The sequence below is a fragment of the Cornus florida genome, unplaced genomic scaffold, assembly GCF_030987335.1.
Source record: "Cornus florida cultivar Cherokee Brave unplaced genomic scaffold, ASM3098733v1 CherokeeBrave_3.0.0_Hap2_Chr06, whole genome shotgun sequence".
NCBI classification, from domain to species: Eukaryota; Viridiplantae; Streptophyta; class Magnoliopsida; order Cornales; family Cornaceae; genus Cornus; species Cornus florida.
In genome coordinates this window covers 76,504,829-76,523,870 of record NW_026775576.1, presented here as the reverse complement: position 1 = coordinate 76,523,870, position 19,042 = coordinate 76,504,829, and the positions used below count along the sequence as shown (strand labels likewise).

General features: G+C 37.7%; 1 protein-coding gene and 1 pseudogene across 1 annotated transcript; both read left to right on the top strand.

Moving 5' to 3' along the window:
• The first annotated feature begins 6,430 nt into the window (after positions 1-6,430).
• Positions 6,431-6,529, top strand: LOC132315401 (small nucleolar RNA R71; annotated as a pseudogene).
• A 3,091-nt stretch (positions 6,530-9,620) lies between these two features.
• On the top strand, positions 9,621-18,366 carry LOC132312161 (uncharacterized). Its single transcript, XM_059810417.1, has 7 exons — positions 9,621-13,152; positions 13,358-13,436; positions 14,919-15,160; positions 15,247-15,453; positions 15,586-15,678; positions 15,768-15,872; positions 17,837-18,366. Exons 3-7 carry the CDS (start codon positions 15,020-15,022, stop codon positions 17,864-17,866), a joined length of 576 nt encoding a protein of 191 aa, XP_059666400.1. The 5' UTR covers positions 9,621-13,152; positions 13,358-13,436; positions 14,919-15,019; the 3' UTR covers positions 17,867-18,366.
• Positions 18,367-19,042: the final 676 nt, after the last annotated feature.

Genomic DNA, 19,042 nt, shown 5'->3' with positions numbered 1-19,042 from the left:
ATCAAACATCAAGAGTAGATTGTCCTCCCATCTAACATTATACTACCACTACACTAAATCTACACTACTAGCATGAAAATAAAGCTATCTAGACTAGGGGAGAGGCACAAACCATCAAGAATAGGCATAAACCATCAAATGAACCAAAATAGCATTCATTAAGCATATCATCTTGATAATCTCTAGATCTATAGCATCAATACACATAGACATGCATCAAAAACACTAAATCTAGAGATAAGCACATGAATATCCTACTCTAGCATACATAGACATATGGGTAGAATAGAATAGTCAATTGGAAGCATTAAACCATACAAATCATGAAATAATCAAGATTTATATATACATGAATATCAAGATGTATCATACAACACTAATCCTTCAATAAAACACAAGATTAGAGTATAGAAAGCATGCTTGGGGCTAACTCTAGCCCCAAGAAGATGTCTAGCCACTCATGGTAGTGATGATCCAACCCTCAAGGGCTAACTCCATGGCTGCTCCTTGTAGATGAAGATCTCCTCCAATGGTTGCTCTAGCTTCCTCCCTTCTTCCTCTCCAAGAATAGCCTCCAAGATGATTTTCAATGTGTGACAAGAGACTCTAGGCTCTTCTCCAAAAAGTGTATCATATTCCTTATATAGGTAGGTCAAATACACCCTATGAGGAGCTGTGGTCGTGCAAGGCATATTCTCCAATGATTGGGTGAAGGACGGAATAAATGAGCTGGACTTTAACTTTTTCTCGCTGGAGGAAGTTCGATCGATCGAACTTTAACTTGGATCGATCGAAGATGGGTTCGATCGATCGAACTGCATCTTGGATCGATCGAAGTGGTCTGACTCCTCCGGATAAGGATAAGGCTGAGATATTTCGAAGATATTTATGGGGAAAAGGACAAAAGTGGTTGGTAGGCGTACAGCTGTGGATAAGATCAATCATTTGAATAGGACAAAATAGGGTTCGATCGATCGAAGGTGATGTTGGATCGATCGAACTTGGAATTTCAGCAAAGGCCAAGGTTGGATCTATCGAGAAGTACTGTGATCGATCATAGATGTTCGATCGATTGAACTCTAAGTTGGATCGATCGAACTTTTTAGCTGCACAACTTTGATTCCTTTTTGCTCCTTGCTTTCTCCACTTTGCTCCCTCCTTTGGTTTATCTCAGGATTGCTTCAATTAAGCTCTTATTTGGCTGAGTTAGCTCAATTTTGGGATTAGTGCCTGAAAATATAAATAACACGTAATAAGTCTAAAACGGCAAAGTAAGATAGATAAAGGTACTAGAATGCTTAAGCTTAACGGGTTTAAATGCGCACTTTTCAGTGCTCATCACACCCCCAAACTTAAATATTGCTAGTCCCTAGCAATGAACTAAGAAGTAAAAGAATGAAATGAACAACTAAACAAGTATAAACTGGAAAGCAAGTAAAATGATAGCGCCACTTTCGTAGGGAACACGATTGCATTTAGTATATGCAACAAGCCTTTTAAACCCCTAGGTTACCCCTAGTGGACGAGTAAAATCTCGTGAGGGTTTCCAGAAATGGTACCCACAAACATTAAGCTCATTCTTTCAAAAGAGGCACCAATATTGCAAACAAGCATTGGAAGAAAACTACCTCAAGTATGCAATTTTTCAACCGTTTCTAAGCAATCTCCCAAAATTTCAATATCAAGCAAGCAAGCATGGTCCTCCACACATCAAGAAAATGATCATGAAATCGAAACAAGTCTAGAATCCATGTGAGAGGTCCGGCATCAAGTGTGTTGCTATCTTAGCCAACTAGAGAAGTAATCACATCCTTACCCTCAAACTAGCACACAAATCTAGTACCGATCATCAAGATAAGAGAGTGGACCTTTTATTAAAGCTTTATTGTTCTAGGTGCGCTTATTCTTTTCACTCTATTTTTTTTATTTTTATTTTTTATTTTTTATTTTTTATTGAGGATCAAAGATGGAAGTATTGTGCAATGTGTTGATCTCTTAAGCTTTCTAGAAGATTCATGTAGCGAGCTTTAGGTCAATGACTCCCAAACCAGATGGCTTTAGGGCATTAGGTGTCAAGACACCCCTACGGACTTCCAAACTCAAATCAACTAGGCTACAAATCAAGACAACAACCATCTAATCATTTCCCACTTCTCACCTTTTGGGAAAAGTCCTCACTTTTATTTCTTTTGCAACTTTTTATTTTTTTTATTTTTTATTTTAACCATTCAATTATTAACCTAGGGTTTGGGCCCTCCACCTTTCGGCGCGAGAAGTTCACTGCTTAATGAGGCAAGAATCCCGGCTACTCAATGAAAAGGGGTTGTTATTCACCTTTATCAAGAATGAAAGCTTTCAATGCACTACTAGCCCAATTGGGATATAACCAATTCAATAATCAACAAAGCATGTACCCCACAATTGAATGCTAGCGTGCGCCGGTGCTAGTGTAGAATCCTAGAATGAATCTCAAAACAATCACAAATTCAGGATGATGTGGACCACAAATGCAAGCAAGATATCAATCTTTTGAAAAAATTACTCCTAAATGGCATCCTCAAGGCATACAAGGAGTATTGGACTCTCAAGTCAAGCAATTTTTAAATTTTAAGCAATATAGTCCTCAAAAGATCAAAATTATAGCTAGAAATGGACCAAGTATAGAAATATCCCTCAAATACACAAGACATGCTCAAAATTTGAATTTTAAAGTAACACTGAAACATACACTAATACCCCCAAACTTAAACTGCACATTGTCCTCAATGTGTGAAGAGAACAAAGGAAAGAGTATACCAGTGCTTTAGACATGAATGATTGGGACAGAAGTATCCAAAGTGGGTGGCATGGCCCCCCCAAACTTGGGATAAACTGTGGTCCTGAAAAGTTTGCACTCGGATAAACTCATTAGATAACAAGATAGGATAATTAGTGCACAGTGGACATGCAAGTGTAAGATGGGATAAATAGAGAATAGAGAGAGGTGTAAGAGTGGTCCTGAAAAATTAGGCAGCACTCTCTCACTGAAGTCACTGTGGTGTACCTGATGGAGTCAAACATACGAATATGAGATACTAAGAGACATCCATAATCAAAAAGCAATATATAGAGAATATAAAGTGCATGTGTGAATATGTATACCATAATCATGAAATTGATGCTTCAAAATGGATGATTAATACACATACAACATAAATCAATATAGAAAATCATGAATCATGCATTGATTAAACTTTTAAATCAAGAAATGGCTTGCGATTTACCTCAAAACCGAGAGGGATGAGATGAGAGAGAGGGTGCGAAGCCGCAGTGAAAATAAGGCTTTACCTTGCCGGAAATGGCTCGCTGGAGGTGGGGAAGATGATTGGAATGGAGGTTGGTGGCCGGATTGAGATGAGATTGAGAGAAGAGGGAGACTAGGGTTTGGTTTCTTTGTGAAGTTGGATCGATCCAAAGTGATCGATCCAACTCGGTTATATTTTTAAAAACACGATATGCAGAGTTCGATCGATCGAACTTAGGTCTCCACTCTTAATGGCATTTTTTTTTTTTTTGATGAGATGCAAATTTCGATCGATCGAAGAAAGATTTCGATCGATCGAAGAGGATAAAGAATGTACAAGTTTAAGGGTTCAAGAGTTGATATGTGCTGGAACCTTGGATCGATCGAGCTTAGAATTCGATCGATCGAACATGAAAAATTTTGAAAAGTCCCGAGAGCATGCATTTTGGAATTTGGATGAAGGTCCAAAATTTTTCTAAGTGTTGGGACTCATGATCGATCGAACCACATGTTGGATCGATCGAAAGGTAGTTCGATCGATCGAAATGGTTTACGATCGATCGAACTTTTGAGAATTTGGAGATCCCGAGAGCATGCATTTTGGAGGTTGGATGCAGGTCCAAAATTTTTCTAAGTGTTGGGTGCAAAATGAGAGCTGGATCGATCGAGTCCATAGTTGGATCGATCGAACCAAGACTTGGATCGATCGAAATTATGTCTAAATGCTCAAAATGACTTGAATGCTCATGCAATCCTTTACTCAGTTCCTTCCAATGTATATGAACCACAAAAACAGTATCTAGACTTCGCAAGAATCAAAATGCAAGATAGAAATGAGGGAGGAATAGGGTTTTGACATCCTACGAATTTCGGTGCTAGTCTTTAACGTCTCTAGCAAGACCTTGGGCTCTTTTAGCCCGGATCAAAGATCTTGCAATGCATCCCCTCCTTTTTGGGATGAGAGATGTTTCGAGTCACTCCCAACAAATGGTTCTTAGAAGAACTTGTTGGGGTAAACTCAAAAGACGTCTTGAGTTCTTTGTCAAAACCTTCCTTGGGCTTCCACGCCCTTTCACAACAAGAGTTCGAAATCACTTTTCTGGCATACAATGCTGAAGATGAAGATGAAGGCTTTGAAACATTGTTCATGCACAAAAGCTCATTTCTTTCACAAGCAAGATCATGATATTCCTCTACCACATTAACCTCTTCTTCATATTTGTCAAATGGATTGGGTGTGGGGTTAAAGATGTTCAACTTCACTCTCATGTGCCCAAAAGAAATCTTCATTATCCCCGTCTTACAATTTATGTTGGCATTTGAGGTTGCCAAGAAAGGACGGCCAAGGATAACCGGAATTTGGTTCTTTGGATTGGGCACCGGTTCCGTGTCAATGACGACAAAGTCAACCGGGAAGAAGAACTTATCAATCTTAATCAACACATCCTCAATTATCCCCCTAGGCTTCTTAATGGATCGGTCGGCAAGTTGTAAAACCACCGACGTCGGTTTCAATTCACTTAGGCCCAATTTGACATAAACCGAATAGCCCCTAAGTCAAGAAGTGCCCGGTTGATGACATGTTCACCAATGACACAAGATGTTGTAGGTGCACCGGGGTCCTTAAACTTTGGCAAAGTGTTGTGTTGTAGAATGGAACTCACTTGTTCGGTTAAGACCACCTTTTTTGATGTTTGGCTCTTGTTCTTCCGCTTTTGGGTGCATAAGTCCTTTAAGAATTTGGCATAAGCCGGAATTTGCTTAATTGCATCCAAAAGTGGAAGATTAACTGTGACTTGCCTAAACATATCCATTATTTCATTGTTCTTGGTCTTTTGCCTTTCTTTTGAAATGGACCCTTTCAAGGCGTCCGGAAATGGAGCTTTTTCAAAAACTCTTTCAGCATTTTCTTTCAAAGAATTTTCAGCATTGGACTTGTTCGATTCATTGGATTTCAAATCACTTTTCAAAGAAGAATCATGAATAACATTTTTCAAAGAACTTTTCTTAAATACATTTTTCAACACTGTTTTCAATGAATCTCTTTGGAAATCATCTTTCAACTCACAATTTGAGGGCTTCTCATTCTCAAGATCATGCCCATGCAATGAAGGAGGAATAGTGTGTGGAACGGGACGGGTGACAACTTGAGGTTGTACCAGTTCACTCTCTTCATTAGGCATTTTAACTTGATTGTCTACTACCCTACCACTTCTCAAGGTTGTTACCGCATTGACATGCCCAACATTATGCCCTTCCAATGAGGATTTGGTTTCTACAACACATTGTTGTTTGATTGGGGCATTCACGTGCATCTTTCCCTTCTCTCTAGCATTAAGTGTTTCAGCTATTTGCCCTACATGGGTTTCTAGCTTGGCAATTGACTGAGAATGAGAATGCAACAATTGAGTATTTGCTTCTAGAGTGCCCAAAGCATTTAAAACCTTTTCCTCAAAAGCGGAACCTCTAGAATTTCCTTGAGAATATGATTGGTTAGGAAAATGAGAATTAGCAAATTGATTTCCTTGTGAGTTATATGGTCTTGAACCTTGGGATCCTTGGTTTTGAAGTGGAGGTGGAATGTATTTCCCTTGAAAACCGCCTTAGGAAGAGTTTGAGCCCTCCCCTTGGTTTTTCCAAGAAAAATTAGGATGATTCCTCCAACCGGGATTGTAATGATTACCATAAGGATTGTTCCCTTGGTTCACAAATGTTGCATTAACTTGCTCAATGGGTTCATTTTGAATTTGTCCATGAGGACAATTAGAAGTAGAATGAAGAACACTAGAATAAGTCATGCATGATTCATTTTGAGCTCTAGGAGAATGATTAGGAAAGGAAGACACTTGATTTGCCGAGTTTTGATTGATCAATTTATCAAACTTTTGAGATAAAGACTTCATCTCGGCGGTTATATCATTTGAGTGGTCAACTTGATGTAAGCCAACACTCTTCCTACCTTGAGAATTTCTACCATTCCTAGATGACAATGTTCTATGCAAAGAGTTTTCACTCATACTCTCATAAAGACGCCACACGTCTTCCTCTTGCCGGTCTATATAAGAACCTCCCATTGAAGCATCAACCATGCCTTTATAATTGTCCGATAAGCTTTCAAAGAAGAATTGGACCAATTGCCATTTAGGCATGTCATGGTGAGGACACTTCCTAAGCAATTCATTGAAGCGTTCCCATGCCTCGTGGAAAGTTTCTCCCTCCCCATGTGTGAATTCCCTAATTGCGGTTCTCATAGCATTGGTCTTCGAAACCGGATAGTACTTTTTCAAAAATTCTTGTTGCATTTCTGCCCAAGAAGTTATAGAAAAAGGCCTAAGGTTGTTGAACCAATACTTCGCCTTATCTTTAAGGGTGAATGGAAAAAGTTTCAGCCTTAAAACTTCTTCTGGCATGTCCGTGTATCGAACGGTAGAACAAACTTCAAGAAACTCATCCAAATGCTTGTAAGGTTCTTCACTAGGAAGTCCATGAAAGTTAGGTAGCATTTGGATAGTTTGTGCTTTAATCTCATAATGGTGTGCTCTAAATGGTGGCAATTGAATGCATGTGGGTGTATTATACTCATTAGGCACATAGTGATCTCTCAATGCGAGTGGTGGATTAGCAACTTGAGGTGCAACATGGACACCTTGGTTATATTGAGCTTGATTAATGATGGGGGGTTGTGGTGCATACATTGGCCTTGGAATTCCCATTGGAATTTGGCCTTGTTGTTGAGGAGGTTGATGAATGTATGGCCTAGGCATGCCTAATGGAACTTGCATATTATCATTTTGCACATTAGGGTGAAGGATGCCTTGTTGGTCTATGTGACCAAGGTCTTCAACATGATCATCATTGAGAGCATCCATTGGTAGATTGGTTCTATGTGAACTTCCTCTTCCCCTTGGATTCCTAATAGTGGATTCTAAATGCAAATCAAGAGGGACAAGAGTAGGTCTCAATGAACGATGACCATGCATGCACAATGCAACACGAATAAGCAACTTTCTCAACAATGCAATTAAACTTCACAACCACAATTTTCAAATGCAATGTATGTCAAATAAATGCCTCCACGTGGGCCCCCGATTTAACTAAGGAGATTGAGTAAGAAGGTCTCACAATAGTCCTTTAGCACTTCAACTCCAAATTTAAAAGCTTAGCTTAGCAAAAAAAAATTTTTAGCAACTCTTCATTTTAAGCATTTTTTTCCTTTGCTTTGCTTTGCTCCTTAGCTTGGAAGTTCTTTGCTAGCTCCTTGCTCAATGCACCTTGTTAATGAAGAACAAACTTAATAAGTAATCAAAAACAGAAAATAAAAAGAAAGTAAAAACACGATCAAAAGAGTACTAATCCTAATTGAATTTCACAATTCGACGTTGCCAATTTAAAATCCCCGGCAACGGCGCCAAAAACTGACCGGTCCTTTACAAGGGTCGCGATACCAAGTCAAGCTTGAGAGTTGTGTGTGTTTAGGAGGTGGCCAAGTTTTACATTTATAAAAAGCCACTACTACCTTTCTCTATATAAAATATAGATAGGGCGAGTAGGGATCGTCCCAAGGGATTTGATGGTGTATCGAATTGTGAAACTATGGTAATTAGGGTTAGTAGGTCAAGTGATCACACAATTGGTTGGTTGGTTGATTAAGCTAAATTGAATTCAACTAAAGAAAATAATATGAGGTAAACAAGAGAGAGAGGTCTTGGGGTGTAGAGATCACCACCAAGCAATACTTTTCTATACTACTAACAAGTGATCAATTGAGGGTAATGGATGTGTTGCAATATGATAAGGGTGTGTGTGCATTAGGTTGATTCAATTGGCAAGGATGACAAATCAAGCAAGTATTGTCTAAACATCATGTGAAGAGCACAATATATCTAAGCAATAGAGCATATATTGTCTAGACAACATGGGGATAGCACAATAGATCAAAACAAGTCATTAATCCTTCATTAAGCTCACAATCCACATGCAACACAATATTAGAGGAATATGCCATTTGGACTCACAAGCATGGAACATCAAACATCAAGAGTAGATTGTCCTCCCATCTAACATTATACTACCACTACACTAAATCTACACTACTAGCATGAAAATAAAGCTATCTAGACTAGGGGAGAGGCACAAACCATCAAGAATAGGCATAAACCATCAAATGAACCAAAATAGCATTCATTAAGCATATCATCTTGATAATCTCTAGATCTATAGCATCAATACATATAGACATGCATCAAAAACACTAAATCTAGAGATAAGCACATGAATATCCTACTCTAGCATACATAGACATATGGGTAGAATAGAATAGTCAATTGGAAGCATTAAACCATACAAATCATGAAATAATCAAGATTTATATATACATGAATATCAAGATGTATCATACAACACTAATCCCTCAATAATACACAAGATTAGAGTATAGAAAGCATGCTTGGGGCTAACTCTAGCCCCAAGAAGATGTCTAGCCACTCATGGTAGTGATGATCCAACCCTCAAGGGCTAACTCCATGGCTGCTCCTTGTAGATGAAGATCTCCTCCAATGGTTGCTCTAGCTTCCTCCCTTTTTCCTCTCCAAGAATAGCCTCCAAGATGATTTTCAATGTGTGACAAGAGACTCTAGGCTCTTCTCCAAAAAGTGTATCATATTCCTTATATAGGTAGGTCAAATACACCCTATGATGAGCTGTGGTCGTGCAAGGCATATTCTCCAATGATTGGGTGAAGGACGGAATAAATGAGCTGGACTTTAACTTTTTCTCGCTGGAGGAAGTTCGATCGATCGAACTTTAACTTGGATCGATCGAAGATGGGTTCGATCGATCGAACTGCATCTTGGATCGATCGAAGTGGTCTGACTCCTCCGGATAAGGATAAGGCTGAGATATTTCGAAGATATTTATGGGGAAAAGGACAAAAGTGGTTGGTAGGCGTACAGCTGTGGATAAGATCAATCATTTGAATAGGACAAAATAGGGTTCGATCGATCGAAGGTGATGTTGGATCGATCGAACTTGGAATTTCAGCAAAGGCCAAGGTTGGATCTATCGAGAAGTACTGTGATCGATCATAGATGTTCGATCGATCGAACTCTAAGTTGGATCGATCGAACTTTTCAGCTGCACAACTTTGATTCCTTTTTGTTCCTTGCTTTCTCCACTTTGCTCCCTCCTTTGGTTTATCTCAGGATTGCTTCAATTAAGCTCTTATTTGGCTGAGTTAGCTCAATTTTGGGATTAGTGCCTGAAAATATAAATAACACGTAATAAGTCTAAAACGGCAAAGTAAGATAGATAAAGGTACTAGAATGCTTAAGCTTAACGGGTTTAAATGCGCACTTTTCAGTGCTCATCAACATGAATATTGAACAAGAAGATATTCAACATAACAATAGTCCACTTAATATCCCTGAGGGTGAGGGGGAAGGGGGTGCAGATAGGTTTGCGAGATTGTTGCAAGATTCACAATGTGAGGTGTGTCCAGGTTGTCAGAAATTCACAAAGTTGTCTTGTATTCTTAGGTTACTCCATCTAAAAGTTATGAATCGATGGACTAACAAGTCGCTCACTATGTTACTTGAGTTTCTTAAAGAGTTGTTGCCAAAAGATGAAACATTGCCAAAATCCCATTACGAGCTTAAAAGAATATTGCGTGATTTGGGACTTGGCTATGAGACGATTCATGCCTGTAAACATGATTGTGTACTCTTTTGGAAGGAATATGAGCATAATGAGGAGTGTCCTAAATGTGGTGCATCTCGGTATAAATTCCATGAAGCCAAAAGGAAAAAAGTTCCTCAGAAGGTTCTTCGATATTTTCCCTTGAAACCAAGGTTTCAAAGATTGTATATGTCAAGAAAGACTGTGAAAGATACGAGGTGGCATAAGGAAAAGCGTGTTAAGGAGATGAATGTTTTAAAACATTCAGCAGATTTTAGAGCTTGGGAGGAATTTGATAATCAACATGGTTGGTTTGCAAAAGACCCTCGAAACATTTGATTAGGGTTAGGAGCTGATGGATTTAATCCATTTGGTAACATGAACAATGCATATAGCGTGTGGCCTGTCTTTATTGTAGCATACAATGCGACACCTTGGAAATTGATGAGGGATCCATATGTGTTCATGCCGTTGCTTATTCTCGGTCCAAAATCACCTGGAAAGGACATTGACGTGTATTTGAGACCGTTGATAGATGAGTTAAAAGAATTGTGGGTGGATGGTGTCTCAACTTATGATGCATGTACCAGAAGAAAATTTAAATTACATGCGGCATGTCTATGGACTTTAAATGACCTTCCTGCTTTGGCGGATTTGTCCGGTTGGTGTACGAAGGGGTATATGGCATGTCCAAGGTGTATGGACAACACAGAATCAGTGTGGTTGAAGAATGGTAAAAAGATTAGTTATCGTGGTCATCGACGCTGGTTGGATTTGGATCACGATTGGCGGAATCGTTCGAAGCAATTCGATGGTTATAAGGAGCATAGATTACCACCCAAGGAGTTGTCTGGGGATGAGATTCTAGAAAAATTAGAACAATTAGATCATATAAGGGATGTCAATTTCGGGTAGGTACCAAATATTAAAAAGAGGAAACGTACTACAATCGAGCTTAATTGGACAAAAACGAGCATTTTTTTTGAATTATCATATTGGAGATTGCTCAAGTTGCGGCACAACCTTGATATCATGCACATCGAGAAAAATATCTGTGACAATGTGTTGGGGACCTTGATGAATATTGAAGGGAAAACAAAAGATAGTTTGAAGGCTCGTCTAGATTTACAAGAGATGGGAATAAGAAAAGAATTGCATCTTATCTCTACTGGTGCAAAATATGTAATGCAACCTGCACGTTACACACTGTCAACAAAAGAAAAAAAGGAGTTTTGTGAATGGTTGAAGACGATTAAATTTCCAGATGGATATGCATCTAACATATCTCGGTGTGTTAATGTTGCAGAATGCAAAATATACTGGCTGAAAAGTCATGACTCGCATGTTCTTCTGCAGCGACTCTTACCAGTCGGCATTCGTGGTTGCTTAGATCATGATATTTGCAATGCATTGGTTGAACTTGGCATTTTCTTTAAAGAGTTGTGTTGTAGGACGTTAAAGGTTGAAGTGCTAGAAGCTCTTGAAAGGGATATTGCTCTTATACTTTGCAAGTTAGAGATGATCTTCCCTCCAGCATTTTTTGATATCATGGTTCATCTTGCTGTGCATTTACCCGGGAGGCGCTCGTAGCTGGTCCTGTACAATATCGATGGATGTACCCTATTGAAAGATTTTTGTGCCCTCTTAAGTCATATGTTCGCAACAAAGCACGCCCGGAGGGTTCAATTGCTGAAGCTTACGTGGATAATGAATGCATAACTTTTTGTTCTTTGTATCTTAGTGGAGTTGAGACACGGTTTAACCATGAGGAACGGAATTATGAGGGAGATCAAACTGTGCAAGGAGCTTCCTTGTATGTATTTAGACAAGTCCTTTGTCTATTAGGTTCCTCAAGTTATGATACATTGGATTTGATGGACATTGATAGGGCTCATTTATATGTTTTGAACAACTGCGATGAAATCCAGCTGATATTGAGGTTAGTTAATTTTATTTTATTTTTCGTTTTCAATAATTTTACATCTTCATATATTTTTTATAAACAGTTGCGTGTAACATTTTCAAATATACATGTATGTAGAGAATATATGGAATTTTTACCACGACCAGCACAATCCACGGTAGAACGAAGGCATGCACTGAAATTTCCAATTTGGTTTGAACAACGTGCAAGTGTTTATTGCTTTTCTCTATTGTTTCTAATTATATAATTTATTGTATTTGGAAGTAATTATTTGTTAATATGTGTTGTGTTTATAGATAAAGCAAATGAGGCAACTAAAGGACTCATCAATAAATGATGATATTTTTTCATTGGCATGTGGACCTGAACAACGAGTCAAACGATACACTGGTTGCATTGTAAATGGATCAAGATGTCACACAAAGGATAGGGAGCAAAATCGAAAAACTCAAAATAGTGGTATATCTGTTAAATGTGAAGGCGTTGAATATTATGGTGTTTTAACAAAGCTGGGTATACACAAAGATACCCACTTCAATAGCGTTAATGTATCACGTCGATCGTACGAGGATCAGCCGTTTGTTCTACCTCAACAAGTCCAACAAGTCTTTTATGTGAAGGACACCAAATTACGGGGTTCATGGGAGGGGTGGTTCAGAAAATAACTTGTAGAAGAATATTTGATGTTTCAGTGGTGGAAGATGGAAAGGGAGAGGAAGAGGAAGATGAAAGTAACACTGAGAATGATGCATATCAAGAGTCTGAGCCTTGCATTGTTGATCGGGTTGTACAAGATTGCCCAAATATAGATCAATTGTCGTTGAATAGGGATGACACCCAGTGATCAGATTGATGTAGAAGTTGTTCACAAGTGTAGGCAAGACACCCATGTGGTTGACAATGAAGATGTAGAACTATCTGATTCCTCCACTGATGAGGAATATACTTTGCTTACTGATGATGATACTGATGAGAGTGATTGGGAAGAGGGATAGTTTTTCAATATGCACGACTTTTTTTACAATCTGTTTAAGCCAAATTTGGTTTACTTTTTCCTTGGAATTGAATTAACAAATGATAACATGTTTTATTTTATTGTTTTCCTTTATTGAGTTTACTTTTTCCTTGGAATTGATTTTTTTTAATTTTGCTTCTTTTTGTTTTTCCCTCTATTCACTTTTTGAAGGATATCTAAAAAGAGTTAGATCTGCTAACAAGTGCTACTGGATCAGTTATCCTACAATTTTTTGTTTTCCTTCAAATAAATCATGAGGTCTGTATTCCTTATCACCGTTTTTTCAAATATCTAGCCCATGCAGCTTTGCTGTAATATGTTTAGATTTTTTATTTTTTATTTTTTTTAATTTAATCTCTCTTTTAATATTTCCTGTTATTGGTATTCTTAGCTCAATTGGTCTCTGGCCATAGGGCAAGACCATGTAGTTTCTATGTATTCATTTTGATTCCTTATCTAACAGGGTCACAGTATAGGTCCATCACACAACCTCGATAGGAGCAATCTTATTGCAAATATGGCTTCAACCAATGGTTCATCAGGTATCTTTATTTTTTGAAATTAAATATTATTTTACCTGTTCCATCAATTTTCTTTCTAAAAACTGCTTTGCATGTAGATCATTAACACTTTTTGAATATTATTTTACCTGTCTGAGGAATGAGATCAGTACTAAATTTAGTCTCCAATTTGAAGCAATTCTCTGTTGTTTGCTTTGTTGACTTTGTCGTACCTGTTATTAAGCCCCATTGTGCTGGATTAAGAGTTTCTACATTTAATTTTTGCTTTCAACAGAACAACTAGTTTAGTTTTCTTTGCCTCTTGGGAAAACAGTTGCACTTAACAGTTGGACTGTCCCAGGCCCAGCTTTGGAGAACCTTATGTGAATGCTCATTGGATGCACCTCTCTCTCTCTCTCTCACACACACACACACACACATACAATCTTCCGAAGAAATCTATAGAAACCAAGCCAGAATATGGAAGCCTTATTATAAATTCTTTTTGGCGAGTGGGGTACCCTATATTTTTCTTTCACGTGAACTCACACATCTTCACATCACTCAATTCAAGCTACTTATTGATAAATGGTGTTTCAAAGTCGTATTACATAGTTCAGGTGTGTTTCATAGCCAGCTACAGTTCATGTTTTTTTCCCTTCATTTTTTGGTGTGTGCGCGTGGACTTCAATCTCTATGACTAAAATTTTCTTTTCTTTATGAAAAACAAATATGTCTAATAAATAGATGGCCAGAGAATGTAATATTCCTGATACCATTAAGGATTGATTTATAAGTTGAGAACTTATTTAATAAGTCACTAGTTAGTGCTCTTCATTGTTATCGAACTGAATCAACTGGGCAAGGCAAAATGCGAAACAATTGTCCAAAGTTAAAGGGAATGTGCATTTTTGCTGTGGACTTGGGGTCTTTGAGATCTTGCAGGGAACATGTTAGTCATAAATTCATGGATTTGAAATTGTAACAGTGTGCTGGAAAAAAGAAGAAGCATATAATTTAGTCTGAGCAGGTCCAGAAGGGAGGAGAAGTACTGATGATATATATACGTATTTTTTTTCTTAATTCTATTTTATTTGACTATGTAAGAATTAAGTTTGGGGAAATATAAAGCTCCAATGTAGGCCAGTTCTTAGAAACCCAATGTCAGGGCTTTACTCTCGCCAATAAAAATCCAAAGTAGCCTAATTCTTAGAGCCTATTGAGGATACATTGTTTTTCCATATTAAGGAACCTGTTTGCGGTCCGTGTTCTGAAAATAATTAGTGAACTTTGGTAGTTGAAGAACTTCTAAGTTCAATAAAGGATGTCTAAAAAACACTAATTTAATCATTGTGGCATAAGTGGTTTACATTGCCTTGAGATAAGGGGTTTACTGATTATTGCCTTGAGATGCTGTTGCTGTGTCAGTAAGGCTGCTTTTGGATACTGTTATCCTTTTTTGCCTTAGCATCTGCATTATATGCTCATATATTTTTTATTGACTGTTGTACCAATCATGTGCAGCTTAGACTAGGGTGAAACGACATGGAATTGCAAAAAATGAGAAGCTGCAACTTAAAGATTTTTACGGAGGACCTATTCCAGTTGAAATCAAACCAGAATACATGAAGGTCACTGGGGATAATGCAGGTGTATTTACAGCTGAACACGGCATTATAGTTCGTGGTAGTGGAAAACTCTTAATTTATGAATCGTGGCTTGATGTTCCAGAAATTGAAAAACAAATTATGTATAATGAAATAAAGGTGAAGTATAAGTGTTACAGTTATTTACTTGTGACTTGTTTACTTTTTAAATTGAAGTTCGTTTTCTAAAGTTAGATGTATTATAGCAACATTTTCAAGTTGATTTCAACGATCCACACCACAAAGAAGTTGTGGATTTGCAACTTCATACCCGACTCAAGGATTACCGACATGAGGTAAAAAGTCATTGGAATTTGTTTGACCCTGATGAGGCACCTCGAAATCCATATAAAAGTGTTCGGTCTGAAGTTTGGTCAGTATTGTGCAATCGTTTCATGTCAGAAAAGCATAAGGTAATCTCACATTCCACTTCAAATAATAGGCTGATTGTACCTTCTTTAGTTGAAGATTTTGCTATTATTTAGAGCAACAGTAGTAGCATAATTAACCATAAACTTTCATGATTTGATACATTCTTTGTGTAGGAAATTAGTGAGGAAAATCAACGGAACTGGGCTGCACTACAAGTTCACCATTGTGGCGGAAGCAAGTCCTTTGTGCGGTATATTGAGGAGAAGGTAATAGTTATTGAACCAAATATTCTTTTTACACACTTGCTTTTATATGTTTCTACAATTGACATATAATAATTCCTTGAACTTTGCAGAAAACGTCTCAGAATGGAGTTCAACCTAGCTTGGTTGATGTTTATGAAGAAACACATCACCATCCAGAAAAGGGTTGGACATGTGAGAAAGCTCGGGAATTGCATGTAAGAATACCCTTCCTCTTCTCCTTGCATAATTCATGAACAGCTATGAATTAACATGTTTAGTGTTGGATAAACGACAAGTAGAAGTTTAGTGTTGTCAATATCATTAGTTAATTCATAACATTTTTCTTCAATTCTTTGTATTCAGTTCTTAATGTTGCCCTTGACACATGGCTACTGCCCTCCTTCGATTGTTCCAACGAAGGTTTAAGGTTACTACCACCTATATGCCCCAGGAAACGACTTTAGTGACTCAACTGTCACCACATATTCATTTGCCCGTTGGTGTCCTCAGCAGTAATTGCTATGTGATTGACCCAATCAATCTTAGATCCTCTTGACATTTATTTTCTGATCAACTTTATTGTAATACTTTTTTGTCTTTAGAAAAAGAAAAGGAAAGAAATACCAAGTCTGACATCTTTATGCATGCACTTATTAATCATGAATGAAAATGTTGCATAGCTATTCTATATGAAGAATTCTCACATAAACAAAAAGAAACTACTCTTGGTTATGGCCTTATGAAATCATTGTTGCACTAATTGATGATTGGCCTTGTTTACTTTACAAAGCAGGTAACGCTCATTGATATTATGAAATATCTAGTACCTTTTCTCTCTTTGAATACCAAATGTCTTAAGAGGTATACTGATGTCCACTTAAGTCCGATGCTTGAACCACCTCCATGCCATATCTATGCCACATGAACGTTGGTTTCCTTAAACCACTATGAGATATTCACAGCAGGATAAGTAAAAAATTGTGAGGATAACAGTTTATCTTAAAGTACACTGCTCCGCAAAATTAAGAGTAGGTTTAGCTCTTTCCTATAATCCAGATGGTTCCATATCCCATCACCAAAGAAAATTCAGGATCTTCCCTTGCACATTGATACCCTGACCTGATGGTTAAAATGTCCACAGGGGTACCTATGCTTTTCCACTTGGGTTAAGGTCATGATCAGATCTTTCCCTTTTTGAATTTAATCCTGACATTGTGGAGGTCACAGGTAGGTGAACAAGATGTGTAATGGAGTTATTATAGTATTTTAAAGTCAAAAGTTGACACCAACTTGCACTCCTAACATAGACCATTAAGTAACAGTTGGTATAGTTTTTGCTATTAATTTTAGGGATATGAACAGAATTACAGGAGCTGCTGAGAGATTCGGATGGATACAGCTTCCCCATCAGCTTCATCTCTCATGGCATGGTATTTTACGTGAAGGCCTGCTTCAAAAATGAAAGAAAAATAACGAAATAGTGATTTATAATATAAAATTTCACAATTGCATTTAGAAAAAAATAAAATTCACAATTGAGCTTCATTGCAGAGTTGCAGACTGATTTATAACCCATTTAAAGACAATTCAGGGAAGTGCCAAATATCTGAATGCTCAATACTAGTAGAACTGTAGAAAGTGATTCATATAAGATTTTCAGGGTGATGGGCGAGAGGATATAAAGGATGCAAGTACTGAGGAGGTGTTTTTTTACCTTCATTTTCCTGCAAATTGGTATTGACGGCTACTGCATGGAGTGATATCATAGCTTTCGGCTGCCAGTCTTTGGGTTTCCCTACCCATGACTTGAGATCAAATACCTCTGCCATACCATTTGGAAATTAGATGATCATTTCATATCTTAAATATCAGGAAGCAACCAAACATTTCACTAACATATCTCTTGCCACTGTAGGAAAGTGAATGGGTGATCAATAGTAAATCAGATCCCTTCAATATTTTTTAATTCATCAATTCTTATGTGTGACAGTTGCATACCAATTGATTGCAATCTCTTTTCATCATGCATATATTTCTGGCTTTCAGATCATAATGCTGGACAATCACATTCAGTTTACATTTCAGATCATAATGCAGGAACTTTTGGCTATCTGCTGGAATTCTTAATTATGGAGTTCAATGTTAAGGTCTTGCTCCTATATATTTGTTTCCTATGCAGGGGAGCTGGTTGCAACAGTACAGGATTTAGATCCTACAGATGAAGATAAACTTGAAAAGGAGAAGCAAGCCTTCATCAAAGTTCTTGGGAAGAGGCCCAAATATATTTGTGGCTTGGGGTATGGAGTGAAACCCCCACCAGCCCGTCCTAATGCGGAGCTAGAGAATGAAGAAGACTTAGGATTGCAGCTGAAAAGAAATACGCTAATGCTGTTGAAGTAATCAAGGATATGGAGACCAATATGGAGCAAAGATTAGAAGCTAAGATGAGTATGATTCTAAAAGGGGTTGCTCTCTCAAAGCAATATTCCACCACCAAGCTCTCCATAGGAAACAATATTTGTGGCTTGGGTGATCATGTATTTTTGTTGAACAATGTGTTGATTATAAGCTTTGGTGATCATTTGAACGTATGCTAGTGAATTGTGATTGATATTGAACATATGCTACTAAATTGTATTTTTGTTATAAGTATCGGTTTGGTGATGATCCATTTTTGTTGGTATTGAATTACAGGGACCAATTTTTGTTGCATTGTGACTGATAGATTTTTGTTGCATTGTGACTGATATGGTTAATATGCTACTGCTTTGCATGTAAATCATTTTAAAAATAATTTTTGCCCTTTTGTGACTCCAAAGAGGGTCGGTAATTAGTTGAGGCTTTTATGACTCCATTTTAGGAGTCGCAAATAAGAAGCTATTTTCGATGCCCTGTTGGGTCGTAAATACCAACATATTAGCGACGCCAATTCGGCGTCAGTAGTAGGGTTATTGCCGACCCCAAAAAGGGGTCGGAAATTGATATAGGTTTTCCAACGCCAATTCGGCTTCAGTAATGAGGTTATTTCCGACCCCAAAAAGGGGTTGGAAATTCACCCTAGCTTTTCCGACCAACCCTTATTTGGGGTCGTTAATACCCTTTTCCGGCACTATTTTTTGGTTTTTACGACGCCTTTTGGGGCCGGAAATAACACCATTTGTTGTAGTGATTCCCCCATTCCCAATTTTTGCCTAGCACCGCATTGTGTATGGTTCAAGCATCACATTCCAATGGATAACATCATTATTACATGGTTATGCCACTGAGTTTACCTCAATAAGAGTCCTATATGCTAGATGATATATAGTACTTTTACATTAATATATTTGTAACTATCTTCAACAGCAGTTATATTGTTTGTTTTGCTAATTGCAAAAATTGGAAG

Excerpts from the sequence above, each read along its gene's own strand:
- LOC132312161 (XM_059810417.1), top strand. The coding sequence starts at position 15,020 with ATGAAGGTCACTGGGGATAATGCAGGTGTATTTACAGCTGAACACGGC. Across the intron at positions 15,454-15,585 it reads TCATGTCAGAAAAGCATAAG|GAAATTAGTGAGGAAAATCA; the intron begins GTAATCTCACAT and ends TTCTTTGTGTAG. Across the intron at positions 15,679-15,767 it reads TGCGGTATATTGAGGAGAAG|AAAACGTCTCAGAATGGAGT; the intron begins GTAATAGTTATT and ends TGAACTTTGCAG.